At 37.6% G+C, this 14,727-nt stretch overlaps 1 protein-coding gene across 1 annotated transcript; it reads left to right on the forward strand.

The window, feature by feature from the left end:
* Window positions 1–698: 698 nt before the first annotated feature.
* Window positions 699–11,839, forward strand: LOC132092406 (thrombospondin-1-like). The gene is made up of 23 exons (XM_059498628.1): window positions 699–866; window positions 966–1,049; window positions 1,498–2,057; window positions 2,141–2,216; window positions 2,604–2,693; window positions 2,797–2,906; window positions 3,018–3,143; window positions 3,701–3,797; window positions 4,886–5,059; window positions 5,143–5,319; window positions 5,413–5,586; window positions 5,672–5,799; window positions 5,929–6,081; window positions 6,173–6,391; window positions 6,478–6,585; window positions 6,989–7,148; window positions 7,756–7,874; window positions 8,442–8,676; window positions 8,762–8,989; window positions 9,282–9,553; window positions 9,643–9,740; window positions 9,823–9,962; window positions 10,063–11,839. Exons 2-23 carry the CDS (start codon window positions 986–988, stop codon window positions 10,068–10,070), a joined length of 3,516 nt encoding a protein of 1,171 aa, XP_059354611.1. The 5' UTR covers window positions 699–866; window positions 966–985; the 3' UTR covers window positions 10,071–11,839.
* Window positions 11,840–14,727: the final 2,888 nt, after the last annotated feature.

The following is a 14,727-nucleotide window of genomic DNA, read 5'->3' on the forward strand; positions in this document are numbered from 1 at the left end:
TTATCAGTGTTTTTGCTTAAAAAAGTCTTAAATGGTTAATGGCAACCCACCACATATAAGAAATAATAATAACCATATTATAACAAATGTTATAAATTTAAGCTACTTTAAAATATAAGCAACTTTTATAGAAATCTAAATTTGAAATGACCCAGGTGCTCAAATAAAATCACAGAACGGCCTCTAGAGGAGAGACATGTTACAGCTGCACTTTCTTCACGAGCATCCTGTAAAATGCTGTGCATGGCACCAAGCACTCCTTTTAAACTTACTTAGTCGTTATAGAACACTTGTTCTAAACTAAAGTAGCACTTTGAACGTGAAAACGTTTAAGTCGTTCATTATGGATGAACAGAAATAAAATATGTACACAACGAACGGTAGGGTAGAGATTTCGGTGAAAATAAATAACTGGGATTATTGAATAACAAAACAAAGAAGCAGCACGTCGTGGATACACAAATAATCAGGGGCAAATAAATAGGCACTAAACGGACGCAGCGGTCAAGAAAAAACAAAAATTATGTTTATGGAATGTGTTCGATGGAATGTGGTGCGTTTTCTCCCTCCTGTGTGTAACTTATACTAACACTCTGTAAGGTAACGCAAGCTCGTCCCTTTTTCCTTCCAGCATCTGATTGGAGGAGACGCGCGCTTAGGAATGTCATGAAACTATTTAAATAGCACTTTGTTCTCTTTGGTAAAAGTTAGATTGGTCACTTTAACTACAGCAAAGAAACACCGAATACTGAAGACCGCTGTTAAAGAGGAAAATAATCTCTTTATTTTGAAACGACCTTTGATTGACGCATTTTAGGAATTATATCACGTTTCCTGGATTTGTTGCTGTTTGAAACGCGTGGAAGGTGCGGTTTATTTTTTTTTTTTAATAATTGATTGACCTGATAAGGTTCAGCTTTGGTGAATTTTCAATAACTTACACATTTATGTATGACTTCTGATAGGTAAAAGAGTACGTGAAAAAATGAAGTCAGCTGCAATCTTTTTGCTTCTGATGCTGTGGAGCTGCGAGAGCGCGAGAGTCGCAGGTGAGCGATGATACATCTTTTAACTGATGACGTTTAGCGTTTGTGAGTGAACGCTTTCGTGGTTTAAAGTATAACTATATTTTAAATATATAAGGAATAACTGACAGACATTTGGTAATTATCACAAAAAAAACTCCAACAAGGGTAAAGGGGTTTATGAATGGGGTTGTTTTGCAATAAAGACAGGCTTTTTTATGCATTATCCTAGCCTACTCATTACACGGCTACCTAAATACATGTAGGCTATTAAAATAAAATAATAATTTAAGTTTCGTTCATTTTATTATTAAGACAAGAGCACCTATAAAGAAAGCAGTGTATGAGCAAAACAATTGACCAAACCGAATATCAATTACAAAGAGATCCATGTAGCTAATAAATGAAAAAAATATTCGTTAATATTAAGTACATTATAATGAGACTGCATTAACTTCCTGACTCCTGGTAGAAAGTCGAGACGACAACAGTGTTTTCGATCTGTTTGAGCTCGTCCAAGTGCCGAGGAAGAACCACGGGGTGACTCTGGTGAAAGGCGACGACCCATACAGCCCCGCCTACAAGATCCTGAACCCCGACCTGATCCCCCCGGTTCCCGAGAGCGCCTTCAGGGACCTAATCGATTCCATTCACGCGGAGAGAGGATTTCTGTTCCTGGTCAATTTCAAGCAGTTCAAACACACCAGGGGAAGCCTTTTGACCGTGGAGAAGAAAGATGGCTCCGGACCCGTATTCGAAATCGTTTCCAACGGGAAAGCCAACACTCTGGACATCGTTTTTTCCACTGAAAACAAGCAACAGGTCGTGTCCATCGAGGAAGCGGATTTGGCGGTGGGACATTGGAAAAACATCACCCTTTTCGTGCAGGAGGACAGGGTTCAGTTCTATGTGGGATGTGAGGAGGTGAATACAGCGGAGCTCGATGCTTCTATCCAGACTATCCTCACTCAGGAGATCCCAGGCGTGGCGAGCCTGAGGATTGGCAAGGGTGCAGTGAAGGACAGGTTCATGGTGAGTGGACGTTTCGCTATCTATGAATCCTGTTGCATTCCAAATACAGTGAGAGGCATTAATCAGTTGTGTATGTTTTTTAGGGGGTGCTTCAAAACGTGCGTTTTGTGTTCGGAACTACACTTGAAGCAATTCTGAGGAATAAAGGATGCCATAACTGTGAGTGTAATGCAGAACACGTGTATGAATCCATAAGAAAAGATGATGACAAAACTGCTTCTTGCATCTGGATTATGCCACACTGACTTTAATTTGGTGATTAAATATTAATAACGAATGTAATAATGATAATAATAATAATAATAATAATAATATATATACATACACATTTTTTTAAGTCTATTTAATTTTGTATTGTATTTGAAATAACATTAGAGTACCACTTCTGTGCCAGTGAATGAACTATAGCCATATAAGATAAAGACTTTTCATTCTACATTCACTGCCATCAGCCTTTTTTCATAATTTTTTCACTCAACATTTCCATCTGCTTAATATTTTTTTATAATGGAGTTTAATCCATCTGAATTCCCTTTCCTCTTGCAGCAATTATGACTGATATCATCACACTTGACAATCCCATAAATGGATCCAGACCTGCAATCAGGACTGATTACACTGGCCACAAAACAAAAGGTAATCCTTCCTTTTAAGTAATCCATACAAATATAATATATACGCAAGTTGAGAATCCAAATGCATTTTTAACCACTGCAATCTGTATATTTCTCCTATGAAGATCTGCAGATGATATGTGGCTTTTCATGTGAGGACCTAGCTGCCATGTTCAAGGAACTAAAAGGTCTTGGTGTGGTGGTGCAAGAGCTGTCCAATGAACTCCGCAAAGTGGTGAGCAGAAAGTTGTTCCACATAAATATACTGAACTTGTGTAGTGGACACATGCAGTAGATTAACACTCCATCTACATAATCAAACCTCAATATTTGTTCTGTTTTCTAGACGGATGAGAAAAACATGCTCATGAGTCGCATGGGCATTCATGCTGGTGTCTGTCTTCACAATGGAATTGTGCACAAAAACAAGGAAGAATGGACAGTGGATGATTGCACAGAGTGCACTTGCCAGGTGAGAACCTAATAACCTGCAGACATGTACTTGTTAGACTCTTTGGGCTGCTTGCTCTGTCATTAAGCCACTAATTTGTGTAAGCGAGATGGGGGCCATGTTATATAGGTGCTGCGATACACAGTACCGGTCTTAGTCTAATCCATTGTGGCAGACTTAAGCTGGGTGTATCCATTTCCCTGAACTACCTAGTCTCTAATTAAAAATGTGAAATTGTGGTAGCTAAAGAGAATACAGTCAAATAACTAAACCTTATAAACTTTGGTATTTATGGGATACTGTATACATACCTTCAGCCTATTCTCTATGAAATGCCACAATATATTAATACTGAGGAACACTTACATTTCTAATGACACAGACTTAAATATGACCAGGTTATCCACTCTCAAGCTTCAGTTTAAGATGACTTGAATGAAAATTGTAACATTGAATGTGGTGTTGCACTACAGTAAGGTTTTACACTATGGTTTTTAATTCAAATGCACCAGTCGTGGCATGTCTTTTAACAGATGAGAGTCTAATGAGTCTAATGAGAGTCATTGTGTTAACCACAGAACTCTGCAACAGTGTGCCGCAAGATTTCATGTCCCCTAATACCATGCGCAAATGCCACAGTGCCTGATGGGGAGTGCTGCCCTCGATGTGGAACCCGTAAGTGCAACTGAACTACTGTATAACAAAGTTTAGACACTAAACACACACACACACACACACACACACATATATAATACTTTTACTGAGCAAAAACATTAAATTGATCAAAATTGACAGAGAAATATATAATGTTACAAAAGATTTCTATTTCAAATAACTACGGTGCTTTGTATTTATCCAAGAATTATGAAAATCATCAACATTTTATCAACATTGATAGCACCAAATCAGTATTTTTGAATAATTTCTGAAAGATCACGTGACTCTAAAGACTGGAGTAATGGATGCTGAAAACTCAGCTTTGCCAACACATAAATGAATTACATTTAAAAAAGAATAAAATAGAAAACACTTAAAAAAACTGTAACAGTATTTTACAATATTACTGTTTTCACTGTATTTCTGATAAAACAAAATGCAGTTTTGGTAAGCTTAAGAGACTCACCCACAGATTAAAAGTAAATGTGCAAGCAAAAAAAAAATAATAATAATACTTCCGTGTCAACTTGAATGTGCTGTATCGTTAACCAGGCAACATTTTGACTTTTATAAACTTTTAAATTGAATGCGCTGTTCCTGCCCAAACATCCACAGTCATTCCTGCATCATACAATAGACTTCAACTGAAGTTTAACTAATGAAAGGAACACTAGAGCTTTGTGCATCACTGAATCACTAAATGGCCATAATTGTCTAAATTGGTTAAAGAGAGGTGGAAAATTGGTGCTGTTTGGCAGAATCTCAAAAAAGGAAACGGCAGACTCCTCACGTCTTGAGGGCTCGTCGTGCATAACAAGGATTTCAGTTAATATCAGCCTCACGTGTTAGAACTTATGGCATAATCAAGGGTGTTTTCAAATACCATTTCCACATTTGGAGAAAAGTATCCCTCTGCATTAAATACACTGACATTTCCCCAGAATTCCAGCTGATTGGTTCATGCCAGGGTTCCCTGGAGTGGTCTGTCTCGAGCTGCCCAGGCTAAATTGAGTCCATTAAGGCCCAGTATTAAAAGCCTTTCCCTATTTTGCTGCTTTAGAAAGAAGGAATAGCTCTGCTATTGTCTCATTTTGCTCTCTCGACAGCGAGCGACTCCGCTGAGGATGGCTGGTCCCCCTGGTCTGAATGGACCCATTGTTCTGTGTCCTGTGGAAGGGGCATTCAGCAGCGTGGTCGCTCCTGTGACCGCATCAATAACAACTGTGAGGGCACGTCAGTGCAGACGAGAGACTGCTACCTTCAGGAGTGTGACAAGCGCTGTAAGAGATGCCCAATGGCCAGAAGTGTCTATGGTTTTTCCTCACAGTAAAGGAGAAAAGTAACCCTTGTCTATCATTTACAGTTAAGCAAGATGGCAGCTGGAGTCACTGGTCACCTTGGTCTTCCTGCTCAGTGACGTGTGGTGCTGGTGTTATCACGCGCATCCGTCTCTGCAACTCCCCAACACCTCAAATGGAAGGCAAAGATTGCCAGGGTGAAGGTCGGCAAACTGAGAGATGTGAGAAGTCACCATGTCCGAGTAAGTGAACACCCTATGAAGTGTGTTTTTTATTTGTTTTGTGTGTTTGTGTCTAAAAAAGTACAGTTGTTTTTGTTGTGTATTTATTCATAGTCAATGGTGGCTGGGGACCATGGTCACCCTGGGATACTTGCTCTGCCACCTGTGGTGGTGGTGTCCAAAACCGTAAACGTCTTTGCAATAACCCCGTACCCATGTATGGCGGCAAAGACTGTGTGGGAGAAGCAAAGGCCAGCCAGCTTTGCAACAAACAAGCCTGTCCAATTGGTGAGTTATAATGTCACTCAACCATTTAGATGACACTAGTCTGTGTTTCAGAGATAAATCATTTACTTATTTTCATTTGTCACAGATGGATGCCTTTCAAATCCATGCTTTGAAGGAGCCCAGTGTACAAGCTTCCCAGATGGCTCTTGGAAATGTGGAAAATGCCCCACAGGATATTCTGGCAATGGAATCAACTGCAAGGATATCGATGAGGTGCAGTACACTGCTTTTTAGGGATGAACCTATATTAAAATCCTGGCTGATACTTAATTATTATTTTAGTAATGAAATGCAGTGGGCAGCAAAAATCTCATTCAGATTGCCTTTTTCTCTCTTTTACAGTGTAAGGAGGTCCCTGATGCCTGCTTTGAATTTAATGGAGTCCATAGGTGTGAGAACACAGTGCCAGGCTACAACTGCCTGCCGTGCCCCTCTCGCTACACCGGTCCACAGCCGTTTGGTCGAGGAGTGGAGGACGCTGCTTCCAAGAAACAGGTAAATGAGAGAACACCAAAAGATTACAGCTTATCAGCATCGCACCTGCTTATGAACTAATATGCATTGACTGATTTATCTTTTCCTGCAGGTGTGCACGCCTCGCAATCCCTGTCTCGATGGAAGCCACGACTGCAATAAGAATGCTCGCTGCAACTACCTGGGCCATTTCTCAGACCCCATGTACCGCTGTGAGTGCAAACCTGGCTTTGCTGGAAATGGACACATCTGTGGAGAGGACACTGATCTTGATGGCTGGCCTAATGCTGATCTTGTGTGTGTCGAGAATGCAACCTATCAATGCAAGAAGGTTGGCATAGATTGGGTTTATTTGTTATAAAAATACAAATAATTGTAGCTAGTGTTTATATTCATATACTACTCTTCATTTTTAAGGACAACTGCCCTAATCTTCCCAATTCTGGGCAAGAGGACTATGACAAAGATGGAATTGGTGATGCTTGTGATAATGATGACGACGACGATGGCGTTCCTGATGACAGGGTAAAATATCAATATCTAAAGTCTATACAGTATATTCCATAGGCGCTCATTCCAGTCAAGTGACTTTCTGTACATTTCGCACCGTATATGAATGAAGAAAGTAAATACACACAGATTTTACATAGCGTACAGTCTGAGGTGTGGAAGGTAAACTTAGTTTACCTTTCTGAAAGACATGCAGTGTATCTTGCTAATCCAATATTATCCTTGGTCCAATTCCTAAAATAAGGCTCACTTTTATCATTGCGCTCCACGAAATAGCCCTACTGTACACAGCCGCAGCCAAATTACAAGCCTAACATCTAAAAGTAATAACCTTTGTGTGAGCAGGCCCTATGGAGAATTGCATGACTGTTATTTGACATATGTTTCTATATCTGAACTGTGGTCTCTTTTAAAACAGGACAACTGCCCACTCATCTTCAACCCAAGACAGTATGACTATGATCGCGATGACGTGGGAGACCGCTGCGATAACTGTCCATACAACAGCAACCCAGACCAGACTGACACTGACAACAATGGTGAAGGTGACGCCTGTGCTGTGGACATTGATGGAGATGGTACGAAACTGTGCTCTATTTGTTTATCCATACACGGGCATTCCTTGATAAACCTGCCAAGAATACATTCATATTTCACTCCATAATCAAAAGAAATAAGATACATTTTATTTTGTATAAAGAAAATGAAGCTTTTTTTGGCATTGTCACATTTTTAGTACTTAAGCATATTTTACACGACCAATCTTAGTACTGTAATACTATTAATACTAATATTTTACCTTTTTAATCATTTTCACAGCTTTTTTTTATTTAACACTATTAATGCACAATTTGTAGGAGGGGAAAAACTATAACAAAAATCCTAGCATTTTAAATAATATAACATTTTCTTCACATAACAGTAATGAGAAAATAATGCATGTCTTATGATAATGAGAATATGAGAACAAAAATATTTTTTTATAAACATGTTGAATACAAATATTAAAATAAAACAAACGAATAACTGCCAAATGTAATAATTTCTTTCTCTTTTAATTTATTTTGTTTGTTCTCTCTTTCATTATAACCTGGATATGTTCTTGACGGGTTTCATGAGAATCATCCTGACACTTTCCAGTGTGTTTTTAATCAATCTTCACCATTATGTCATTCTTTTTGACAGGTATTTTGAATGAGAACGACAACTGCCCATATCTGTACAACGTCGACCAGAAAGACACCGATCTCGATGGAGTTGGTGACCAGTGTGACAACTGCCCTCTGGAACACAACCCAGACCAGGTATGTATATGTGAGACCTAAACGAGTGAGTGAACTCCGCAGGTGTTTTCAAACCATTATATATTTCACAGAGATCTGTGAGCTGTTCAGTTCAGCTTTAGAGCCTTTGCTTAAAAAAAACCCAGAGGGTAGTCGCAGTCTTTACTAAGCTATGAATGGGAGGAGAAAATCCTCTTCTCCTTGAATCCAAAGCCAAACAATAAAGCACTTGGTGGCATTTCAGTGACACTCACAAGTATTCAGTTAACCTGAAGGATATGCGGAGGGAAAGAATGGTTATTAGTGAGGACACTCAATCCCTGCGGATCACACCTGTGCCATGGTTAACTGAAGAGAAGGAATGCACACCCACTTTCCTCATTAGATCCTGAAATGTGACTATGGTAGTGCCAAGCTTCAGGAACATGAGATTGCTTTCTGAAAAAACCTACACAGATGAGCCAACTTGGACAGAAGTTTGTGCCTTTTAAAAAAAGGGAATAATTGAATTAAGAAAGCCATAGAACTTTACATTATAGACACTCTGAGACATCGGTATTTACTGATTCTACACTTTCACTCCAACAGCTTGACTCTGATTCTGACCGTGTCGGAGACAAATGTGACAGCAACCAGGATATCGATGAGGACGGTCACCAAAACAACATGGACAACTGCCCATACATCCCTAATTCTAACCAGGCTGATCACGACAAGGATGGTAAAGGAGATGCTTGTGACTATGATGATGATAATGATGGCATCCCTGATGACAAAGACAACTGCAGATTGGTTCCCAATCCAGATCAACTGGATTCTGATGGTCAGTTTTACAACTGAATATTCATAACTATTGCACTCATTAATGTGAAGATTTATACTTACTGCTTTAACTTCTCCATTTGTAGGCGATGGACGTGGTGACGCCTGTAAAGATGACTTTGACCAAGACAATGTCCTAGATATCTATGATGTCTGTCCAGAGAACTTTGACATCAGTGAAACCGACTTCCGTAAATTCCAGATGGTTCCTCTTGATCCCAAGGGGACTTCTCAGATCGACCCCAACTGGGTGGTTCGGCACCAAGGAAAAGAACTGGTTCAGACAGTCAACTGCGACCCCGGCATTGCTGTTGGTAGGTTCAGTCTATAAAAAAAAAATAATAATAATAATTAACTAAATTTCACCTAAACAAGAAATAAATATAATACCTTGCACATGTAAATATAATAGGTTGTGTTTAAAATATCAATTAATAGAAATTAAGTAGAAAATCCTGCACAGTACCTTAGCTTGAAGAAACAGACATGTCATTTTCAAAAAAAAAAAAAAATCTAATTAAAATACAAATGGCCACAAATCAAAAACAAAACATGTACTACATATAACTACATAAATTCTGACTTATTTTCCAAATTTCTTTAAAGGTTTTGATGAGTTTAATTCAGTCGACTTCAGTGGAACATTCTTCATCAACACGGATAGGGATGATGACTACGCCGGCTTCGTTTTCGGATACCAGTCCAGCTCTCGCTTCTACGTGGTCATGTGGAAGCAAATCACACAGACCTACTGGTCCAGCACACCTACCAAGGCACAGGGTTACTCAGGGCTGTCAATCAAAGTGGTTAACTCCACCACAGGGCCAGGCGAGCATCTGAGGAATGCCCTCTGGCACACCGGAGACACTTCAGGACAGGTAGGTTTCAACAGGGTCACTGTGATGAAATCAGGTTTGAAACATGCTTCATATGAATGCCAATATTTATGTATGTTATTATTTTTTAGGTGCGCACACTGTGGCACGACCCAAAGAATGTGGGATGGAAAGACTTCACTGCTTACAGATGGCACTTGACTCATAGACCAAGAACTGGGCACATAAGGTATTCCTAAAAAGATCATGGAAGCTTAAAAAAACAGTTATTTATATGTATTTTAATAATTATTTTTTTATATATATTTCAGAGTGGTCATGTATGAAGGCAAAAAGATCATGGCAGATTCTGGAAGAATTTATGACAAAACATACGCAGGTGGAAGACTGGGTCTCTTTGTCTTCTCACAAGAGATGGTGTACTTCTCAGACCTCAAATATGAATGCAGAGGTGAGCATCAACACATCCAAATAAGATCATCCAAATAAAAGTTTGCTTGCTTTTATTCACATTCATCATTAACATTTCCTGTCTTTCTGTTGCTTTTCAGATGTGTAATTGCACAGACAGGAAGTTGATCAAAGAATGCACCTTTCCGTATAAATATGTATTCCAGGCAAAGTCCAGGGACCGATTTGACGCTACTTTTTCTGCTGCCGCTCACATACTGATGGAGCAAGAAAGCAGGGAGTTAATTTCAAATGTAATTGTCACTGGTTGAGATAGAAACCAAGTGGCTTCCGATGCAGAATCTGGACTCCTCCACCATTAGCAGGCAGAGCAGAAGAAGGTCTCCCTCGCTTTGCTTAACTGGCAAGACTGAGATCTCTTTCTGAAAAACCTCATTCGGCTCTGTGTGGGAAGAGCTCCCTACAGACAGCTATGCACTTCAAAACCTTTACACACTCTCTCTCTCTCTCTCTCTCTCTCTCACATGTGTTTTCATGCTCTCTTCCTAAACAGGTGTCCAAATTATGGATAACTTAGAGAAAGCACAACCCTTTAAAAAATAGATTACTATTACAATATTCAGTATTTTATCAAAACTTTAAACCATTTTCTTGACAACAACAACAACAAAAGAGTTGTGAATGTTTAATGTATTTAAGCAACAACAAATGGATTAAAAACATTGTATAAGTAAAATAATACTATTTTTGTTTTTGCTGACAGTCTAAGCAGGTGATTTTACAAGGACAAATATGTAGTTTATTGATTTGTATCTAAATTTCATCTATTTAAAGTTTCGCTTAGCAGTCACCTCTTAAGTATCATGAACACCCATTGAGGTCTGGCGGGAGATAACTTATGGTTTAGCGGGGATAGTTTTCTCAGGGCTAGATGGTTAAACCATTTTAACATATTCATTAGAAATGGCATAATGAAAGGTTGTATGAAGAGGAATTGGACAGACCAAGGTTTAAAGACTCACCACATATGGATACTAGATTACCAAGTACTCTAGTGTGAGATTTATTTTTGAGATGCTAATATCTAAGTTGAGTTTAAGTCATTTAAACTTTTTCTATATATATGTAGCACTTATTAAACACTTTAAGTGCTGTGATTTTGCTTCAAGAAGCACAAGCGAGGGTATTTCTAAAGATTGTCCTCACTAAAAACAACTATTTCAACATTTAAAAGAAACCAAGGTTCTGTCTAAAACTACTCATCCAGACCTTTCCGGTCAAGAACCATTCATCCGTCTTCCAAAGGAGATGATCTTCTGACCTGTTTGCCTTTTCTGTAGAGAGAGAGATAAAGGAAAAATTTAATGTACAAATATTACCTCATTGCTGTTTTGTATTTTAAAGCTTAAAAGTACTTTTTCCTTTGCTTCGAGAAAACAAATTGGTTGCTTTATTGCTACTGTAGCACAAGTTGTAAATAGTATATAGAACAAACAGCCAGCCCCACATCCCAATGGAAAATAGAGGCAAACAACATTTTTTTAAGGATTGCATTTGCCAGTGCTTCAAATGTCCAGTACTTTTTAAGTTGATAAATTATTGCTTTATTTGTTGTCTCTGTTTGTAAGACTGTTTCATATGTGTGTGTGTGTGTAGATAAATGCTATTTAAATAATTTATCATGGAGTGCCACATGAGAAAGAGGCATTTCCATCTGTATAAACAGTTTGCACACTGACTTGAGGATGTTCTGTTCTTCATTGTTTGTCTCTTTTTTGTGTTGTTATTTTTGTACGATTAGTGATGCTTGACTGTAAACATTTTTACTTAGTTAAACAATGCAGAATGCTATTTTTATGCATAGCGATTATTTTGGTACATACTTCGGAATAATAAACAGATAATAGATGTAAAACACGTTTATTGCCTTTGGCTGATTTTTATTACTGCATGTTTGTGTCTTGTGAGATTGTTTGTTGCGCAGCTGCGAGTCTAAAAATTTCTGTGCATGGCACGAAAGGTCAAAGTAATTATAAAACTAAAGTTCTTAAAGGGCATCTTGGGCCCAAACATGTGCTTGAAAGCAAACTGCTTCAAAGAGTAAATGCCTTAAAAAGACACGTCATGATATCCTAGACCAAGGTCAATGTCAGTTCCAAGTTCAAGGCCGCTTCTTCTTCTAAAGACAGACATGCATGTCTTCAGTAGAAGTGTGGAATGTTGCAGCAGTGCCTCTCCTCAGGGTTGATCTTCTAATTCCTCTCTCGCCTGAGGGGAACGCGTGAACCTCCCTGACCCACAGTGTGGCATTCTGGGTTTACTCAAGCCAAATCGGGGTGATTTAGTGCTCGGTCTGACAGGTGTGGGTCTGTAAACACATTCATATCATGTTGGCCAGGGATCAGAGAAGATTTCAGGGTTACTGTGGAGATCCAGAGACAATCTGTGGCACAAAAAGTTGGCCTTTGTATTAGTTGTCTAAAATTCCAACAGACAAAACCTCTAAGAAGTACCTCAACATGATGTATGCCATGGAGCTGACCTGCTTTTTGGTTGTGTTCCATAACTTTCATGGTGTTCATGGTGGTCAGGCCTACTATTCATATTTACGGCTTAAATATTTATATGCAATAAAAATGACATTTTTGCTATATGAATAGAAGCTGTAAATTCAAATTATCTGAGGTACTGTCTGGTTATATATAAATCTTGAAGTTGTTTTTCAAGGCAGTAAAAACAGTAATACTGCTTTGTTTCAACAGGCTGAGGTTTTAGTTCCTTCTTTTGAATTGTTTTTACATTTAGCGAGTGCGCTTTTATTTTTTTATAAAATGATTGCGACTTGGGGAGTAATTTAGCTGTGCAAATATAACAGTTTGACACCATTTTGACATAAATTATTAATTTAGTTTTATGTGCTGCCATATACATTCCCAAATTATATTTTAAAATCTTATTTTATTCATATAATGGCAAAGCTGAACTTTTAGCAGACATTTCTCTAATCTCATTCACACGATCCTTTAGAAATTGTTCCAATATAAAGATTTTGATGCTCAAGAAACAATTCTTGTTATTATCTATGTTTGAAAAGATTCTCTGATGAATAGAAAGTTCAAACACAGCATTTATTTTAAATATAAATATATTGTTACATTAGAAATGTCTTTAATGTTAAAAAAATATATGAAAACATAAACATAATATAATGGATGATTTATTAGTAAATGATTGCAAAGCAGAATTAGCTTTGACGAACTATGTGACACCTAGTCTGAAGGTGTCAGAAAGCTCAGCCTGATCTCACGGCAATTCGTAAATATTTTACGAGGTGGCTAATTCGTACGAACACACTCTTAAAAAACACAAGATTTTTACCAAATCGTACCAATTATATGAGTTGCACAATTCGGATGAATTTGTATGAATGACCTACCCCTAACCCCGCCCCTAAACCTAACCGACACTGGGGTCTATACAAATCGTATAAAATTGAGGTTGTACAAGTTTATACGAATTAGCCACCTCATAAAATACGTAGGCTACAAATTGGTCGTGCGATAGTGTTGGAAAGCTAGAGATATTGTGGCTTTATTGTGGTCATTTTGACCAGTTAGTTGCTGTCTTACATTCTTACATCTGTAATGTCAGTCTTTGTTTTGCATATGAACAATATGAAACCACTGGGTATACAGACTACGCTTATGTTTATTTAGCTCGTACAATAGCATAAAATGTTGTTTTCAAAAAGAATCAAGGTGAATCTCTACTGTAAACAAAAAAAGGAAAAATTTGTCTGTGGCAAAAAAAGGAAGCCAGAGACTAATAATTTACTATTCATTAAGGCATTGGCACGAGATGAGAGGCTATGCGGGAAGTTGAAAGGAAGTTGCTCTAGCTTTTAATTTCCTGCAGTGAGCTCCTGCTAACTCATGGTTAAAACGGATCCTGTAATTCATGCAGCTCCCACCACTGTACTGTGTCAGACAGCAACAAACAGATCAAATCACCAGGCAAACCTGCTATACATCTGGAAATAAAACAGTACATATGATCAATGATGACTTCAGGTTATTTTTAAAAGTGAAAGTTGTAGGAAAAAGATTATGAACCATTGGATTTACATTGAATTTATGTATAAACTGGTCATAACATTTGATCCAATCTTCAAGTCAAAAAGACAAATACAGTCTATTAAACAATATACACACAATGATACAGTTCCATGTCTTTATTGAAAAAAAGGATGTATCATTGATATGGCTGATAACCCACAAATAGGCTTTTTTAAAAATCAACATAATGTTAAATTAAAACTAAAATACTAAAGACTAAAATCAATTGTTTTACATACTAATGGAATTTAGATATTAAATTTTTTATAGTAAGAAAAATGGACATTCATTTCTTGGATATTTTTATAAATACAAACAGTATTTGAGTGTTAAGTGGTAGCAAATTTCATCTAAATGTAAAAGCAGAAGAAATGAACATGCAGAATTATCAGAATTATCCAAATATCTTATGTCTGATATCATAAAATGAAGAATCTCTTAATATCAGCTGATAAGTATGCGATACCGATACATCCTAGTCAGTTTTAGTATTAGTATAGTACTCCAATTTAGACTTATTTCATTTGGTTGCAGAGTCACCATTTCTAATTTTTTTTTTGTTTTCAATATTTATTGAATTTTATTTATTTATATTTGATTTCATTTCATCTTCATTTATATTATAGAAAAGGATTTTTAATAGTTTCAGTTTTAGCAAACGATAACACTGGTTCAGATGTTTTCTTACAA

Source organism: Carassius carassius, chromosome 18 (genome assembly GCF_963082965.1).
Source record: "Carassius carassius chromosome 18, fCarCar2.1, whole genome shotgun sequence".
In the NCBI taxonomy this organism is placed as follows: Eukaryota; Metazoa; Chordata; class Actinopteri; order Cypriniformes; family Cyprinidae; genus Carassius; species Carassius carassius.

Excerpts from the sequence above, each read along its gene's own strand:
- LOC132092406 (XM_059498628.1), top strand. The coding sequence starts at position 986 with ATGAAGTCAGCTGCAATCTTTTTGCTTCTGATGCTGTGGAGCTGCGAG. Across the intron at positions 7,149-7,755 it reads TGTGGACATTGATGGAGATG|GTATTTTGAATGAGAACGAC; the intron begins GTACGAAACTGT and ends TCTTTTTGACAG. Across the intron at positions 8,677-8,761 it reads AGATCAACTGGATTCTGATG|GCGATGGACGTGGTGACGCC; the intron begins GTCAGTTTTACA and ends CTCCATTTGTAG.